The 19227-nt window shown below is 46.8% G+C and overlaps 1 protein-coding gene across 7 annotated transcripts in view; it reads left to right on the top strand.

Moving 5' to 3' along the window:
• nolo (no long nerve cord) overlaps window positions 1-19227 on the top strand; it is a 79507-nt gene that overhangs the window by 58799 nt on the left and 1481 nt on the right. For 4 of the 7 annotated variants that reach the window (XM_033379530.1, XM_033379527.1, XM_033379528.1 and 1 more), the window contains 7 exons: window positions 350-1518; window positions 1607-1709; window positions 6957-7098; window positions 8446-8568; window positions 17745-18128; window positions 18610-18981; window positions 19062-19212. In XM_033379530.1, the coding sequence (XP_033235421.1) occupies window positions 350-1518; window positions 1607-1709; window positions 6957-7098; window positions 8446-8568; window positions 17745-18128; window positions 18610-18981; window positions 19062-19212 (2444 nt within the window). The remainder of the gene's footprint in view (window positions 1-349; window positions 1519-1606; window positions 1710-6956; window positions 7099-8445; window positions 8569-17744; window positions 18129-18609; window positions 18982-19061; window positions 19213-19227) is intronic. The other 3 variants (XM_033379531.1, XM_033379532.1, XM_033379533.1) reach the window with 3 other exon arrangements.

The raw sequence follows: 19227 nt of genomic DNA on the forward strand, positions 1-19227 counted from the left end.
AATTTGTTTAGCTCTGGGCTCTGGTCAGCCAAAGGGGGGGAAGGGCCCAATGGTGGTTCATGGTGGATGCCGTTGACACAAGGTTTAGTTGATTCGTTCTGTCGCCGGGGTGATGTCTGTCTATTGGTCCTTTGAAGAGTGCTGGACATGTGAATGCTGTCCCGCTGTGGGGCGTAAAATTTGATAAATATTTTCCCAACTAAATGGGAAATTCCCTGATATTGGTAGAAGATGAATTGTTAGTCGATGGAACTCTTTCGTACCTAAAAAAGAGTATCTGTGATCTCTTTTTCCATTTTCTTTTGTAGAATCTCCTCATTAATAGTCATATCTTTTGTTCCATCTCCAGTTACATCAAGGACACGGATTGGTCGCCCTGCAGCGTCACCTGTGGCGAGGGCATACGTCGTCGCATCCATAAGTGCAAAATATTCCTGGAGTACTCGCGGACAGTGGCCACCGTGAACGATACCCTGTGCGAGGGCACCAAGCCCCACGACGAGGTGGAGCGCTGTGTGGAGGAGCCCTGCATGCTGCCATCGCATGGCTTCGACGATCAGTTTCCCAGGGACTCCATCAAAGTGGGCGTGTCGGAGCCAGGGAAGACCTACGTGTGGCGCGAGCAGGGCTACACCTCGTGCAGTGCCTCGTGTTTGGGCGGCGTGGAGGAGCTGATCATCAACTGTGTGAGAGAGGACAATGGCAGAGTCGTGTCGCCGTTCCTTTGTTCGCCAGAGACGAAGCCGGAGGCCAGGGTGAGGACCTGCAACGATCGTCCTTGTCCGCCGCGATGGAACTACTCGGACTACACGCCCTGCTCGAAGAGCTGCGGCATTGGGATCAAGACACGCGAGGTGCAGTGCATCCACGAGGTGACACGCGGCGGCGAGAACACCATGGTGGTGCCCAACAGCATGTGCCCCCAGCCGCCGCCCGCGGATCGACAGTACTGCAACGTGCTCGACTGCCCCGTGCGCTGGGAGGTGGGGGAGTGGTCCAAGTGCTCGCACACCTGCGGCTACGGCTTCAAGGACCGCAAGGTGGAGTGCAAGCAGATCATGGCGCAGGAGCACAAGATCGAGCGACCCGAATCGATGTGCCCCAGCGTCAGGCCGCCGGACAAGAAGCCCTGCAACGTGAAGCCATGCCCCCCCGAGGACCCCAAGCCCGTCATCCAGATCAGCAACTCGACGCACATCCAGCACGACCCGAAGAAGACCAAAATCACCCTCAAAGTGGGCGGCGCTGGAGTCGTGTTCTTCGGCACTCAGGTGAAGATCAAGTGCCCCGTGAAGCGGTACAACCGCACCAAGATCAAGTGGAGCAAGGACCACAAGCCGCTGCAGCGTTCGCGCAAGTTCAAGGTGTCCAAAAAGGGGGCCCTGCGCATCCTGGACATCACGTTCCGCGATGCCGGAGTGTACTCGTGCCATGCGGGCCTCAGCTCCGCGGAGATACACATTGAGGTGAAGGCCAAGCCCGGCCAGCAGGCCGAGGAGCTGGAACGCCAGGAGGCAGGTGGGTGTCGGACACCCACTGTTGTGGGTTCCCTAATGAGCGTCTAACTAACCCTGCTCTCTCTCTCTCTCTCCCTCTCTCCCCACAGATCGTTTGGTGCGTGAGCGAAGCGGCACGGAGGCGCTAACCTCCGCGGACATGACGTCTGCGGGGGGTGGAGCAGGCGCTGGAACTGATGGCCCCGCTAATGGGTAAGTCCTGTGACCTTCTGCGCAAAACTTTTCAGCGTCCAACTTTTTACTTTGGCGGCGAATTGTGGCCCAAGTTGCGTGTGGCAGCCACTCCCCTCGAAAGGGTTGAAGGCATAAAGTAATATTTTGTGGAGATTGAGTAACTTTATAATCCCACTACTTAAATATTGACTAATATTTAAGGGGAATTAATGATTAGGTATTCCATTCTTTAAGTGGAAACTTTCCCTCTTTAAAGTTCTCTCTGTCTCCACCTTAAGTGCTCTCTCCTGTCCACTTTCGAAGTTCATTTTCATATTCCTTTGCATTCCTTTATCATAAACCCAGCTTGACAGTAGTTTTTCCCCTCCGCTGTGCTCTGAACATCCTTCTCGCAAGCGGAGTAATCTCTGACTCTAGAGACCCCCCGCCCCCCTCCATCCGTTTAGTGTGCAAAACGCCTTTGCTGTCCAGTTATTACCTCCTTATCTCTGCCACTTTCGCCCGTACTTTCTCCCACCACCGAGTGTTGCCATTTCCGCTTTTGCGTACACCAAGTCGTATACAATATTCGCGCCTCTGCCTTGCCTCTCCTTTGGGGGTGCAGCCGTAAAGTGGCAACCGCTTAGTGTTTCTGGTCAGTTATGCACTCGAGTCCGTGCAGGGTCCCTCTTTCTTTCTGTCTTCCTGTCTTCCTGTCTGCCTGTTTTTATCTGTAAGGCAGGAGCGGTGCTTTGATACCCTTTAGAAAGGGAAGAGAGATGGTAGCACTGCTCTAAAAGAGCATTCGATGTAGCCTTCAGTTTTGTTGAAACTTTGTAGAGTTTCTTCCTTTTTCTGTAGTTTTATGGCATCGCAGGGCATCAAGGGTTCGTTTAAGGAAGCTATAGCCTTCGTTTCTTGTTGCTTTATGGCTTATTGCACTCCAGGTCCTGCTTCTGCCCGGCAGTCGTACTCCTACGCCACCTCCTGGCCGTCCTCTTTCTGCTTCCTCTAGAATCAAGTAATAACCGTGTCATATCTACGCCAAATCTGCCTTGTATATTTATTGAAATTATAATTCATTAAGTATTTGTGTGTGTGGTTGGAAATCTATTTCTTATTTGTATTTTTAGGGCCGCGCTCTCCCTTCTTGTGGCGGGCAAAAGTCCAGTCTTCGTCCACTTTGTAGGGTCCCTCGATGTGGCAGTCCTGGGCGGTGCAGACGCCCATCGTGTACTGGGGAAGGGCACAGGCATCGTTGCACTGTAGCTTCTCCATGCATGTGCGAATCAGGCATATAGCCTCCTTCTCCGTGAAGCTCCGCTCCTTGGGCTTCTTGTCGCGCACCAATGAGATGACCGTCTGCCGGGCAGGTCCTGTGGCCGCCACATAGCCATCGGAAATGCCCTCGGGACGGCCAATGGTGGCCAGGTAGGGCCCCTCGTCCGGCTGCATGCCAGCCACAACTAGTTCCACATTCGTGGCATCCAGAGCCAGGCGACGGGCATTCGTGGTGTTCATCAGCCAAAGGGCCAGCGACTTGGGCTTCATCTCGAAGCCGTCCTGATAGATGCGATCCGAGCTGATCTGCTTGCCAATGGTGCGCCTGTACATTTGGACGTCGTGAAAGTTCCCGCCTCCGCCCATAATAATCTGCTTGTTGATTTTAAAAATACGATCCACATCCTGGTACCGAGGCACTGACCCCTCGAACACCGTTGTATCGGCGGCAATGAGGACTCCTTTGTCGTAGCGAATCCCGATCACAGAGGACCCCATGGCCACGGGCTTCCCTTCTGCTTCAACGCCGATAAAGTCCTGGAACTCTGGATTGAACATTTTTTACAGACAAATATTTGCCAGAGAAATTTTTATAGAAGCGACTGACTTGAATGGGATTATTTGTGAGAATGAATTTCCTGGAAGTAAAATATCTATTGGAAAAATGATCTGGCCTGCTTGATGGATTCTACGTCTCTAAGCTCAGTCGATTTTAGTATAGAAAATGGAATACATAAGTTGGACTTGGATTTTCATTCGAAATCACTGAAATACTCTGCTGCTACACTCTGAATCTCTGCTAATCCTGTATTTTTGTAGAGGAAAAACATTAACAACCAGCAGATCCACATTGACTGCATTGCTTTTTAAAGCCCTGACCTTTAACTGACTAAGGAACCAACCCAGTTCTCTCAGTGAGTGACTTTTTATATCTATGTCGAATCTTTTTCCTATAGCTAATTGCAAATGTAGTCCTTAAATGCCCATGTATGTTTTTAAGAATGTTCTAATCCTTTAAGGCGATTATATGATTTTTGGATGTGCTAGGCAGTACGATTACATATACATATGTACTACCCCACCAATCAAGTTTAGAGCTATTACGACTGTTTTCAATCCGAGTGCAAGAATCTCTCGGCTATTCAATGTCGATCAGAGTCTATAGATCTTAGTTTTCTACGGACTACATATGCCAAAGTACATTGTAATCGCACTTAAAGTTCTGATATCTTGATCAATCAAGCCATCTTTCGAAGCCTTTACGAGGGAATAACTCACATAACTTCCCTGCTTAAAGCCCTCTTCTAACCTTCGTTACTTGTTTTCCTACTCCCCTCATTGCAGTCCAGTTTCTGCTTCCCCTTCTAGTTGTACAGCTCCTAGGACTCTTTCCCTTAAGGGCTGTCCCTACTCCTTTTTGCACTCCTGGCAGTCCTCTACCTTTCCTTCAGCCCACACGGCGTATGCGTGTTATCATCGTTTGTGCCGCTGTCTAAAGTGTTATATCCGGCACACCTTTTGCACTCCTGTACTCCTACCTGTATCTGCACTTGTATCTGTACGTGTACTTGTCCCTGTATTTGTTTTTGTATTTGTCTTTGCTTTGCATTAAAGTTTTATGCGCTTGTGGAATGAAAAAAGCATAGCAAAAACAAACTCTAAGTAAGTAAATTTCATGGTTACTTAGTTTCTTTGCATCCCACAGCCCCACCCACTATTAGAGCCTCCCATTCTCTGAGGGCGGCGGACCACTACGAAAAGTTTGCAATGACATTTTATGCTCACTGAGAGAACAGGCTTGGTTCCTTAAAGAAAAGGGTAATGTAGGGGTGTTGTAGGTGTCCTTTTGGTGGGGGAAATCTTAATTATTGTTTGTGGGAAAGTATGGTGGGGACCCCTATAGGATCTGCAGAATTTTTCTTCAATAACTCCCCCCTTTTCCCTTCCAATCAAGCGTGTACTTATGCCTATTCCTTCTCTTGTTATTCTACATTGAAATACCACTCCATTCAAGGGTATGCCAAAGTCCTTTCCTCTCCTCTGACAGCCAGAACATAGGTTCGTTGTTGTGTATTTATTTTGAGTATCGAGGGTCCTTGAAGGTTACCTGCGTGGTGGTTAGTTTTGGGGCTTGGGGCTGCTTGGAGCTCCAACCGTCTAAAGCTCTTGAACGTTTACGTCTATTGAGTGCGCCGTACCTCCGGCAGCAGCACTCACATGTGAAACAGCTTGCCACAGAGCAATGCCGCACTCTTTTTGCCACACACTCGTGCCGCATACGCATACGTGTGTGCGGTTTATTTTGTAATTTTGGTTACGTGTTCGGTGCGGGAGGGCGGGTGGATCGTAGTTTAAACATGCCAAAAATTACAGATATTCCACATATATGTATATATCTTTACAAAGGACAAACAGTTCCATATGTTTGTATGCGCGTAAGCCCCTCCTCCTCCCTCCCCCCAGCACCCTACTTTTCCACCTGCTTAACGTGGAACGTAAATGGTTTAAGAGCAAACAGAATGGCCAACAGCAAACGGCAAACAGCCAACAGCAAAATGCATTTTGGGGCAAGCCGCAAGCCCCGTACCCCGTACCCCGTACCCCATACCCCCCTGTTGATAAGCCCCATAGTACACACACACACACACACACACTCGGGTGGGGTGGCGGTGTATTTATGGCTTTTCAAATGCATCATCAGCGGTCCCTAAAAGGAAAAATAACAAAATATATCCCAAAATGTGACTCAATAGAGAGGGGGGGGGGGTATGCCCATAGAGCGATGGAGTTTTCATATTTGATCGCAGTTTAAATATTTCAAAATAAATACATACATATCTCTGCGGTTGCCAAAATGTTACCCTGTATCTTTGTTGTTGCTGTTGCACGGATGCACACACCGGAACACGGACACGCGGTGGACACGGGGGGACAGGGGACAGGGGGGGTCACGGGGGGACAGGGGGGTCACGGGAGAGTGAAACAATTTTTGTCAATTTTCTGTGTGGCGCATAGGAAAATATGCAAATATCAGCCAGCAGCGGTGCAGGGAGGGGGGTAGGGGGGCAAGGGGAGAAGCTTAGTCTTTTGACCGGCATTAAATGATGTTTTTCTTGTATTTTTATTTTATATGTTTTTTAAACGCGGGTGATATATGGCTTGTGCTCGTTGTGGGCTCTTAAATTTATATTTATGTTGCCTTGAGAGAGAGACAGAGGAGAGAGAGCAGCGGAAACTGAATTGCAGTGCAAATAGGAGCCTCGAAATTTTATGAGGAATGCAAATTGTTTGTGATGAACTTTGACCCCAAACATAGATATAAATTTTAATAAGTGGGAGATCCATTGAATGAATAATGACAACAAGTCCCATAAATAACAGTAGAAGAAAGCAGGTATTTATTAAAATTCATAAGATTTTAATTGAGAATTTTGATTGGATATAGATTTGAGACCAGATATGAGGCTTTTCTGCCTTTTTCAGGATTTAAGGCAATCAATAATTGAGAAAAGTAGAATTTATGCTTGAATTTCCTCAAACTTGAAGAGTTTTCTCTGTTTTTGTGACTTGTTCTTGGGTTTTTCCATAACTTTTCTTTGGCTTTAGTGCTGGCATCTTGCCTGCTGCAATGAGGCTTCCAATATGCATGAGCATGCTCCAAACACAATTTCATATTTCAGTCAATTCAAAGCCATAAGCCCCGAAAACCACTTCGCACCAGGCCCCCTGCCCCTCCACAGACCCTACGAGATGCAACACTCACAAGAAAACCCCCTCCAACAATCTTTGTGGGGGGGCACACGGGGTACGGGGTGCCGCCACAAAATGCCACTCGACAAAAGAGCTTTGTGTGTGGGAATCAGGGAATCTGCATTTGACATTTTCCACCGAAGTGAAAACTGAAAAACAAGAATTCGGACAGAGGGTTCTCGAAGACCTGCAGGTCCAGGGACCCTCAGAAATGAGTATGGTTTTAATGTTTCGCCCCCCCCTGTTTTCCCACAGGTCCACGAAAGAGCAGCAACAGAATGGCAACGGCCGACGGAGGCAACAACAATCGGAACGCCTGCAGAACGGAAGGGAGCGTAACCGGCGACCAAAATCGGATGGAATACAGCATGCGGACAGCAGCATTATGGAGGATGATGTGAGTACAGCACCTTGCCCCGATCCCCGACCGCCGACGCCCACCCGGAGTCCGGTTATGATTGTCCCACTCTATCAACGTCATTGTCGGGGGCTTACATTTTAAATACGACTACGATACGACACTCATTCCACGTCCCTCGTATCTCTCGAAGGGAACAGAGAACGTTCCGTCCTTTTTTCAGATTTTACACAATTTTCGTTGTGTATTGGATTTGTGGCTGGTTTCCCCACAGACAGCCTCCGCTCCACTGTCGTCCCTTTGTCAACATTCTACGTAATTTGATAGTTTTTCCACTTGGCTTTTTCTTATTTTCCTTTTCGGGTTTGTTTCCTCCTCATATCAACAGAATAAATATCTGCACCAACTGTTGGCAGTTTAGATTTGTATCGCCCAACGCCTGGCCCACTCCCACTCCCACTCCCACTTGCAACCCCTTCTCTATCTATCTATCTATCCATCTACGAGCATAGTATCTGTAACTTTTTCGACTGGCCAAACATATAATGTGCTTTAGAATGAAATTACGTATACGTAACGTTAGCCAAAGAGGAAAGGAGACGCAGAGTAGAGCAGAGTAGATCTGGGGCTAAGCCCGAGAGCAGAGCAGAAAAGTAAACCAACAGAGGCCAGGAGATGGCTGCTTTTGGCCAGGTTGCTACGTTTGCCCCAAGTCGGATTCTGGGCCCCGAAATTAGCGTAAATTCCTTGATTGAATCGTAGTTCTGTGCGCCTGGTTTTTGTGTAATTGGAAATTTGATGAAAGAGCAAAACAAGTTTTTTCTTTTTTGAGGGCAAAAAGGAAATTGAAATTGCGGCTAAGGAGTAAAGGACAATGCGAATGTGGCAGATTTATTCGAGAAGAATAGTTAGAAACGGTTAAAGGAAACGAGTGATAAAGGGTATGGGATTAGTATAGAAACATCAAAGAGAGTGCAAGCCACTTAGGAGCAATTTATAGATACAAAGGACTAGAAAGGTGATCCTTTCCCTTGGCAGGTATTTAAGTACTTTAAAGATGGTATTTGAGTTTATTTTTAAGCGTTTCTAGGCCTAGGGTTGTTTCAGATGGGGCCGTCGGCCAATCTCTATGCTTTCCCCATCATATAAACCCACTAGCCACACCCCTGCACCCTCCCCTACCTGTAATATATAACCATCCCTATCTGACGAACCAATAACCATACAAAAATATTGCTAATAAATAACGCCACACTTAATAACTATTTTCTGTCATAATTCTTTCTTCCTTTAAACCCCGTACATGCCCCTGCTATATATCCTGCCCCCTCCTGCTCCCGCTCCTGCTAACGCTCCTGCTCCTGTTTTTGGGGCGCCTCTATATAGCATTCGCAATTAGTGCAATCGGAGGACCGTATACCACAGCCGGCGAGCGCCAGCAGCGGCAGCAGCCGCACCAAGACACTGCTCGCAATGCCATATTTTCAGGTGCTGCTCAGCAATCTCCAGGTGAGAGGCATCCTTTATGCATTGCATCCTTTGGTTCAACGTTTCGTTTCGTTTCGTTTCATACTCTGTTTGTTCTCTCTCACATTCCGTTGCTCATTCGTTTTGCTATTTGTTGCCGTTGCCGTTGTTGTTCCATCGTCTATAAGGATTCATTCGTTTGCGATGCGATTTTTTTATTTTATATGATTTAAATTCATTCGCTTTTCGTTCGCAGTGGCCTTGCCCGAAAGTTTTTCCTGGTTTTCATACTCCTTTTTTTTTTGGCCGAGGCCCTTGCCTCGAGGCTCGTCTGCTGCGTGTTGCATGCGTGTAATTAGTGCCCCCCCCGAAAAGGGGCGGCGGCAGAGGCGGAGGCCCATGCAAATTGCCCAAAGTGTTGCATATAAATTTTGCAACGTGTGCATATTTGTCTTCGGTCTCTGATTGGGCCTCCTCCCTCCCTGCCGCCTGGAAATTGTTGCAATTTGTCAAATGACAATGCAAACGAAAATGAAATTTTAGCAGGTGACTGCCTGCCTCCATGCCACCCAGCTTGCCACACCTTGCCATGCACCCGCTCGAAGTCTTCATTTGGCCAATGATATTAGCCATTTAGTTTACTCTGCATGTATTTCATTCTGTTCTGTTCTGTTTGCGGATAAATGCACTTCGATTGGCAAGGCATTTCACAGGAGAATGCCTGTGGCATCTTGAGCTCTGATCGATTGCCTCTTGTGCGGATTGATTTCTGCTTTCGGGTGATTATACGTTTCAAGAGATTTCTGTTTGCCAAAACTGCTTTTAAGATACTCAAGATTGCAATGAGATGTTTATTTCTTCTCAAGGAAGTTTCTTCTATGAAGAGCTCGCTCCCAAAGAAGTTCCTTCCCAAAGAAGTTCCTTCCCAAAGAGGATCGTTCCCAAAGAAGTTCCTTCTCAAAGAAGTTTCTTCCCAAAGAAGTTCCTTCGCAAAGAATTTCCTTCCCAAAGAAGTTCCTTCTCAAAGAAGTTTCTTCCCAAAGAAGTTTCTTCCCAAAGAAGTTCCTTCCCAAATAATTTCCTTCCCAACGAAGTTCCTTCTCAAAGAAGTTCCTTCCCAAAGAAGTTCCTTCCCAAAGAATTTCCTTCCCAAAGAAGTTCCTTCCCAAAGAAGTTCCTTCCCAAAGAATTTCCTTCCCAACGAAGTTCCTTCTCAAAGATGTTCCTTCCCAAAGAGGATCGTTCCCAAAGAAGTTCCTTCCCAAAAAAGTTCCTTCTCAAAGAAGTTCCTTCCCAAAGAAGTTCCTTCCCAAAGAAGTTCATTCCCAAAGAAGATCATTCGCATATCTCTTCAAACAACCAAGTTACTTGGGATAGAACTGTGTTTAAGATGACTTTTAGACCAACTCCGAGTGGAGAAATTTCTTGGCTTAAATTAAGCCCAACATTTGTTTGTTTTTCTTATGATTTTTTCTGATTTTTAGATGGATTTTTTTCTACTCATTTCAAAGATTCCTGCATGCGTTTCTATCATTTGCATGATTTTAGGCCAATATCTGCTACTCTCACTGTCAAACTTGGATTCACATTCTTTTTACATGTTTACCGAATATATACATATATTTTTCTTTCCTCTTCGGTTTGATTCGGGGGCACCACCACTCTACTCTCTCCACACAAACAACATGGGAACCAATTTCGAACACACACAAAAATCTGTACCGTACCCAACAAAAACCAAAAACAAAAACGTAAATGCAACGTAGGTAAAACCCTTCCTTCTAAAGAATACACGTATTTATGCCTGATTTCCATTCCCATTCCCATAAATATCCAATATTTTTCGTCGCTGCACTCTACCTTCTGCCTGGGGCGCGTAAACAGTTTGCCTGATCTTCCGACCAACCAAACATTGCTCTTCCCTCAAAATATTATATCGACAAATATTTAATTAAATGGAATTTTCATTAAAATTGGCCTCCTTTTTGCTCCTTGCGTTCGCGGGAAACTTTCTGCGCGCCCGATGCCTTCAAAGACATTTTCCGCTGACTTTTTGTTCCATAGTCTGCATTTTCGTGCATTGTGAAATGAGCAAACAATTGGCATAATGGCCAAAAGATGTGCCCACCCCCGCCCCCGCCCATTACCCCCGTTATCCGGCCGAAAAAAAAGTTGCATGCTGCCAAACTGAAAAGCCGGAAAATTGCCAGAGTACGCACAAAGAGAGATATTTTCACTCTCGCATTAAATATTTTCAATGAAAATTTGCACTCAAATTTGCCTGCTCTTTAAAATTGATTGTTTCATTTTATTGCATTTTTATTCGATTTAAAATCGGAAAAATATTAAACACAATTAACAAACATATGCCAAGGCTCTAGAAATACCCCGAAAAATAAAAAACATAAACCAATTAATTAAATTCAAATTACAATAAATCAAATTTGCACTTACTCGATTTCGATTTTTATGAATCGCATATATTTGCAACAAAACTAAAATTTTGGGTTGTAAAACCTGTATTTATGTTTTTAATTTTTTAGCAAACATTTGTTGAAATTGAATTTCTGTATAGATTTATGCTTTAATGAGAAACCAATGAGAAGCAGGAAATCTAACCGCAGATTTTGCTCTGCCATGGAATCATTTAATTTCGAATCATGATAAATACACTCGGACTAATCCATGGCTTTGGTTTCGTGGTCTGTCAATTAGAGCGTTTAAATTTTGCCATTTAAATTCACAACAAAATTCCTCGGCCTGCGAATGAATACATTTTACCATTTTAGGGTACATCTCGCTCTCATAAACACCCTTACATGTGTTTTCCTTTTTTTTTTGCTTTTGCTGTGCTCTGCATGAAACATAAACATACGATAATTAAAGCATACACACTCGTATTCATATGTAAATTGTATTATCAATGACCTATATCCTGTACATTACCTGTATCTATATTTAATATTTATGCTTAAAACTAATTAATACAATTCATGCCTGGAAGGTCCTGGTCCTGGTGCTGGTCCTGGTGGTTGGTTTTTTATTATCGTTCGATATGCCCTGGCCGGGTAAGTGCCACAACGCCCATCGCCCACCGTCCACCGCCCACCGCCCATCGCTGCATTCCGGAACAACTTTTATGGCATCCACATACTCGTATGAGATGGCTCTCATCTATGTATTTTTTATTCCTTCCTTCCAACAAACAATTACGAACAACTTTTATTATAAGCTTAATTTATTAATTGAAAAGTTTATTCTTTACCGCCGCGCGGGCTCTCTCTCTCTCTCTCTCTCTCTCGCTCTCCCAACTATTTTCCACCGCACAAAAGTTGCAACAATTTTTGCGGCACAGAAAATTAGACTTCAGTCAACGTTGCACTGCCTTTTTACCTGGCAGACAATTTTGTGGTTGTATATGAGAGATGGAATCGCGGTTTTCCTCAAGCTCAAAATTATAATGCAATAGAGAATAAATGAAACCGTAGAGACCATGGAGAAAGGCAGTGAAACGCTGGGCGAAAGTTCATCCATAACAAGGACACGGAACACACACAGTGGCGGGAGTCAAGCAGCTGATTTGTGGCCACAGTGTCTAGGAGAAGTGTGTGACCGCCGAAAGTATACAGCAAGGTATACAGGTGGGACATTCTTTGGAGGGACTATACCTAAAGAAATCTGTGGAATATGAAGAATAATTGCTTAAATTCTAGGAGAATGTAGAGAAAAGTAGCTCAATTTTTTGTTGAACTATAGTCCGAGTTAAATCTAAGTAAATATCTGTGGAATATCCAGAATTATGCCACCATTTCCCAGGGAAACAAAGAGTAGAATGAGCAGAATTTCTCCGTAATTTATTTAGATCTGCTGAAGATCAAAGAAATTTGTTTTTTATCTTCTGTAGAATACCATCAATTCAGTGAGACTTTTTGAAGTATAATCCGAGCTATAGCTAAATAGATCTGTGGAATATCAAGAATTATGACACAATTTCAAGGGAAAATTGAGTGTACAAGGAGCAGAATTTGTCGGTAATTAATAACTGATCAAAGATATTTGGTTTTTATTTTATTTATTATATTTTAGATATATATCTTCCGTAGAATATCATAAATTTAGGGAGAGATTCTTCGAACCCCTGACATTTTTGGTGTGTGGTGTACATGCACTTTCCTCGGACACTGTGCGACAAGGACAAGTGCTGCCACTAGTACCACTAGTGCCACTGTATGCTGCACTGTCACTCTTCATACAGAGTCGGCGGTTGTGTCCTGCCACTCGAAGGCGTACATAATTCTGTGGGGTGCTTCCCCAAAAATATGACCACACAAGCCGCCCCGACCCGACCCGGACCGACCCAAAAACCCAACTGCTGGCAGAAGACTGGATGAAGTAGGACGTGCCCATCGCATCGCTGTATGCAGATTAGGCAAAAATAATTTATGATGCTCAGCCAGGCGAATCTACCCAGGATCTAGCCAGACTATCCCCAGGACCCCCCAAAAAAAAAGGACTCTGAGTGCAGCAGGGCTGTGGTGGCTGCTGTGAAGGGCGACACTTTCAAGCGGCATTTATCAAAGCTAGTTACCGGAAAATTGTTAGCCCCACACACACTCGCAGTCGGAACGGGATAGACGGGTATATAGAGGGTCCTGCCGACTGCCGACTGCAGACTGCAGATAAAATCAACCAAATAGAGAGCAGAGAGCGATTATAACTAATTTTGTGCAAATTTCATCGCGTGCAGGAGCATCCACGAAAAAAAAACCATGCGAATGCGAACCACTAAAAGTATTAAGCGGTCGAGCATCCCCGAGGACACACACGCACACATATGCTGGCTGTCACAGTATCTGTGTGTGTGTGCCAACAATTTTGGGTCGAAAGTTTGCGGCACATTGATTAACTCTTTGCGGCATGCCACCGTTCCGCCCCCCGCCCCCAGTCCTCCCCCTGCACGTAATAATAATTTTTCATAATTGCTGGAAAATAAAATACACTCGGCATGCATTTGCATTTCATTCAGTGAAAGCCGAAACGACTAACTAATTAAAATATCTATGAGCTAATCAGTTGATGGAGGGGCCAGCTAATGGACTCTCCCCATACCCCTTCATTAGAGGAGATCTGCAGTGTGGCAGGAGATATAGTATTGTTCAAGTGTTAAGCTCTCATAATCACATTCCAGGCCAAGTTTTTCAATCGAAACTTTTTAAAGACGAGGCCCCAATGGTACGGCACGGCACTGTATGAAAACTTTATGCATAAATGAATAGAACGGAACTGAGCTCGTCCTGGGATTGAGATTTGATATGCAAAGCGGGCGAGAGGGCGCCCCCGGGAAGGCAACACTTTGTGTGCAGAGCGGAGAAGTGCGAGGCTCCTGGCTTCTGGCTCCTGGCTCTGGCTCCTCCTAATTAAACCGCTCTCTCAATTGACATCATCTCTGGGTCTGGCTCTGGCTCTGGCTCGGCAGCGGCTGTCATTCATTTCAATTTCCAACCATTTGGCTCTTTATCTGGGCCATAAACTTCAATCGCATTCAATAATTTTGCTGTCTTTTATGAGGCGGACTTCCGTTTTACCCGCAGCCATCCAACCATCCATCATCTTCGTCCTGCGTTTGTCCTATATCTACGACTGAGAACCGAGTATAAATGCAAATCCTGGCAATTCCGTTTTTAATTGCATTGTTGCCTCCGGTCTTTCGAGATCCTGCTAATGAGGAGACGAGGAGCAGGAGCTCCATGGCATTTCCCAGGCATTTCCATGGCTACCTGGCATCTGAATCATTCCATTGATTAGCTTGCGGAATACAAATTATTGCCACGGCAGGCTAATGCATTTTCATCATCGTCATCATTATTGAACAGGCCGAAACCAAGGGCTTGGGTTCTGGGGAACTGGGGGCATTCCTAATTAGCTAAGTAACTGCAGGAAGCCAGGCCAGGCCCAGTGGCCGTCTTTCGAGCTGTCCATAATTGATGGCCCCAGCATTTGGCCTATTAATTATATTACGCTTTTGCTGCCCCTTCTTTTTGGCTCAAACATCAAATTGGTTGGGGCTTTGGCTGGGGCGCCAGAGCGCGTTAATAAATTCCCACAAACGCGATGGCGGCTGGAGGATGCAAAAGGATGCTGCCTGGATGTGGAAGCCACACATATTCGTCATGTCAGGCGCGCGCGGGGGAAAATGATTTAAAACAAGCAAAATGTTTGCGCATTTTGCTGGCTTTTAATTTTGATTGCAACTATTTATTAATGGCAGGCAGGCGGGCAGGATGGATGGAGGACTGGCAGGATGTAGGATGCAGGATGCACGGATGCACGGATCCCGGATCCCGGCTGCCACTGCCTCGGAGCCGTGTATTTTTAGCTGCGCTCCACTTAAACTCGATCCAATTTGCTGAATGCTGCAATTTTGTGCTGCATTTGTTTCCCTTTTGCTGACTGCCTGCCTCTCCCTCCCCGCCTCTCTGTCTCTTGATTTTGCATTATTTTTATTTATTTTCGCGTTACATTTAAACTTAAATTAAATGAAATGACACACATTTCTGTATATTTCTGTATATTTCTGTATATTTCTGCTTTCTGTTCGAGTTTGTGGTTTCGTTCACTTCAGTTTCTGTTGGGTTTCGGTTGGGCTTGGGGCTCGGCTTGGGGTTGGGGTTTGTGTCTCTGTCAGGCGTGAGAATTTAACGATGTGCGTGGACCCAATGTTAGCTTTGTGTCGAGTCGAGTCGAGTCGAGTCGCCTGCTCTCCGCCATGCCCCATATAAGGGCTACAGTTGCTAATGAGTCCCGTATTCGCCGTCGTATTGAATGCATCATCATATTTCATCAGTATGGGGGAGTAGGAGTAGTCGTAGAAACTTTAGCACATAATTAACAGTCAAAGTAGTAGATCCTGGCATTTCATTTGGGGCGGGGCGATGCGGGGGTGGGCAATGTATAAAATGTGTCTGCATACTCGTAATATTTGATATGCCATCAAATAGGGGAATATTTCCTAGGACTAATCTGTTTGTCCAGGCATATTCGTATTCAAATTTTATGTTTTGGATTCTTATAAAGACTGAGGCTATACTGGGCCTATTGATCCATTTGGGGCAAAGAAAGAGCCTCGAATGACCCACATTTGGGTGGGCCTCTTCTGGCTCCAATCTCAGTCTCTTACTTTTGAGGTTGAGGCCCAAACTGTCGGTCTATCCCTGGAAAATAGCCATTAAATTTTGAAACAATAATCTGGCAACTGTTTTCAACCACAGTCCTTGCTTCGAGCTCCCTGCTCGCCCCCCCGTTCTGTACAGAAATTGGCCAAAAAGCAGGGCAGGAACTTTGAACTAATTAGAGTTGCACAGGCGGAACAGAACGTAACAGAACGCATGGCAGTTGTCGTAAGACCAACGGCAAACAGGGCCCCCCGAAAATTCCAGCTCTGCCCCATGCCACGACCCAGGGGAGGGGAGGGGGTTCAGGGGGGGGGGGGGTCAGAGTGCCGCAATATTGACAAGAAGCCCAGTAGAAACTGCAGCAGCAACAGAGGCGGAGGCAACAAAGAACGATTCCGATTGCGGTGACAACAATAAAAGGCAATGCATGGGGGGGGGGGGAGGGGGCGGTCGTCTGTGGAGGCGTCATTGTCATTGTCGCTCTTCGCCGTTGTTGGCCAACAAATGAGGCAAGAGGGAAGGAAGGATGTGGCAGATAGAGCCTGCCACAACCCCATGCACATAAAAGCGCAGCAGTGGCTGGCAGCAAAAGCAACAGAGCATCGAGCAAACGAGAACTATGCAAGCGCATTTGTCGGTTTCAAGTGCCACTTGGGAAATCATCTTTGTGTGCGCCTCCCACCGACTCGATGCAACACGGCCCAGCGCCCAGCGCCCACCCGAACACGCCGCCATTCCACTGCCACCTCTGGGGGGCGGCTGTAAATGAAAACGAGACCAGAGCCATGACGTTGACGCTGGAAAGACTATGGTGTTTGACAATAAGTTCACAGGGGTGTCCATGGGAGGTTTGGGCTGGAACAGAACACATCAGAGGTCGATTTTCGGTGCAGGAGGTTCGATTCTACGATACATATAGTAAATGGAATTCAGGGATTTACGATTTTCGGATAAGGAGTGGAAAATATAGGAGCCTGATTAGGACACTGCCGAAAACTGTGTGAAAGGGATATAGGAGGTATGTACATATATATGCAATGACTACACCATCGAATGATCGAAGGGACACCAATTCTAGAAAGAAATGCCTCGAAACGACCGAAGGGCTGTGCTGCATTACGCGCGACACTTGTGCCCTGCAAATATTTATTATAAGTAGGGAAAGGGAATGTTTTTATAGCTATTTAAAGAAGAGGAAGGGAATTAGTGGTAGAGGGAATTCTAGTCCTAGCATAAGATCCTAAAAGGTTCCATCTATAGGGTATGCTAAGGGGAGAAATGTGATGGGAAAGAAAGCTTCGATTAAGCTGAAACTCCTGATTCGTTCAACGCTAGTTATATGGTACATAAGTACCTTCCATTCCCAAGTACTCTTTACAATACGAATACTCGTACATGCGAGCACTTTAGCCACAAATCACGTTACCATCTCTATGTTGTTGTGCCATTCCCACACTAATCCGTGGAGGAGTCAAAAGTCCACCTCCCAAATCGACAGAGAGAGAGAGAGAGAGGACGAATAACCCAGTGTAGCATTCGGTATTCAAATTTTTGCCAGGCAGTTTTCAGAAACGGGGGAAATTAGGAGGCCAGATGTCGGGTGAGAGGGTGAGCGGGTGAGCGGGCGGATGGTATCGCATCCCCTTTCAGAGGGTCGGTCGGTGGGTCAATGGCTAATCGGATTTCGCAGTTCGTAGTCAGTCAACGTGAAGCAATTGATGGGGGTAATTCAAGTGTGCTGCATGCATGAAACATCCCACCTACAAATACGAGCACGAATGCCTACGGGCTGCCGCACAGGGCTACTCCTCCCCCTGAACACATTCACGACAAGAGATCGATGGTCGTTATGAAAGCGGAAACGGAAATGCGATGGCCGTTGAAGCAGCACTGCACTGAATGTACCTTGGCATATCGAACAGGAAAAACAACGACTACGACGGCGACTAGCTCTGGCTCTGGCTCTGGCTTTGAGATGGAGATGGAATTTTTGCACTATTTAAGCCAACATTTCTCATCCACCAATACCCCGTTCTACACCCACAGCTCTTGTGGCCGCTGCAGCGCTTCAAGGACTCACGTGGCCAGCATTTGCTGCATGGCGAGGCGCTCAAGTATGGCGTCGATTTGGAGCCCCTGCACTTCGAGCAGGACGAGCCGGTGCGTGTGATGACCAAAGAGCTGCTGCACACCGAGGCGGGGCCCATTCGCACCAGCGGGTCGGAGGGGGACAGGGACACAAAGGCCGGGGAGGCCGAGGATGTACCGCCGCACATGCCACATGGTCGATGGGAAACTGCCGCTGCGACAGGCGGCGGCACCACAACGCCAGTGCCGAGTCTCGAGAGCGGCGGCTACGTCTACAAATGGCAAGTGGGTGACTGGTCCAAGTGCTCCCAGGAATGTGGAGCAGCTGGCAGCGGTTTGCAGGTGAGTGAAGAGAGTCCTGTTCCTGGTAGCCAGATTAATGGGCGAAATAGCGAAGCACCATTGGCCGACATACTCCTATGAGACAGAGGAGGACCCAAAGAATTTTAGGAAACGGAAATGGCTGTGGGCTTAAGGTCTTGTAGAACACAAATCCCCCTCAGTCCCTCAACTAAATCCGTTTTTAAGTCCAATCATTAATGAATATGCGCTCTCAGTAGCTCCCTTCTCAGTTCTGAATGGTTCTGTTGTGCAAACAGAATGTCGTAAAAGGGAAAGAACCCGACGACATTTATGCAATAATTAGGCAAGTGCACAGGACTCCTGGCTCCAGGCTCTCGTTTCTGCCTCAGCTCCAGTAGCCTCATAAAATCAAGCACAAGATTAAATATTTTAACAGTCAAAGGTTTCCTCCTGCTGCTCCTTATTTTATGTGGAAATTTATTCTTCTTTCTCTCCATCCCATCCCATTCCATTCCCAAAGCGACGCACGTTGAGCTGCCAGAGAGAGGCAAAAGCAAAGGCCAGTGGCAGCACTAGCACCAGCACCACCGACGACAACGGAAACGATGTCGTGGATAATTCAGAGTGCACCGCCCACGGCCTGGAGATGCCCGACACGTTCCAGAGCTGCGGCAACGAGGCCTGTCCGCACTGGACCAAGGGCGAGTGGACGCTCTGCCAGCAGTCGAGGTGCCACGGACGGAATACGGCCGTGCAGCGCCGCGAGGTGGGCTGTCGGTACGAGAACGGCACCGTGGGCACTGCCTGCGATGAATACGAGAAGCCGCTGCCACGACAGGAGTGCTACAACGAGCGATGCAAGGGTGTGTGGCGCGTGGAGCCCTGGTCCGAGGTGAGTCCCTTAGTCCTGGCTGGCTTATTAAAGGTATCCATTATTAATCCGCACTCCTCCTGCCCCGTCCATCTCCCTAGTGCAATGCGCCGTGCGGTCGGCAAGGCATCAAGTACCGCATACTGCAGTGCGTCTGGTACGGGAGTCGAAGGCCCGCGGGCAACGTGTGCAAGCACCAGCCTCGTCCGGCGGTCATGAAGGTCTGCAAGAGTCCTGCCTGCCAGGTGAAGTGTAAGTATTGATCGT

This window comes from Drosophila pseudoobscura, chromosome 4, assembly GCF_009870125.1.
Source record: "Drosophila pseudoobscura strain MV-25-SWS-2005 chromosome 4, UCI_Dpse_MV25, whole genome shotgun sequence".
NCBI lineage: Eukaryota > Metazoa > Arthropoda > Insecta > Diptera > Drosophilidae > Drosophila > Drosophila pseudoobscura.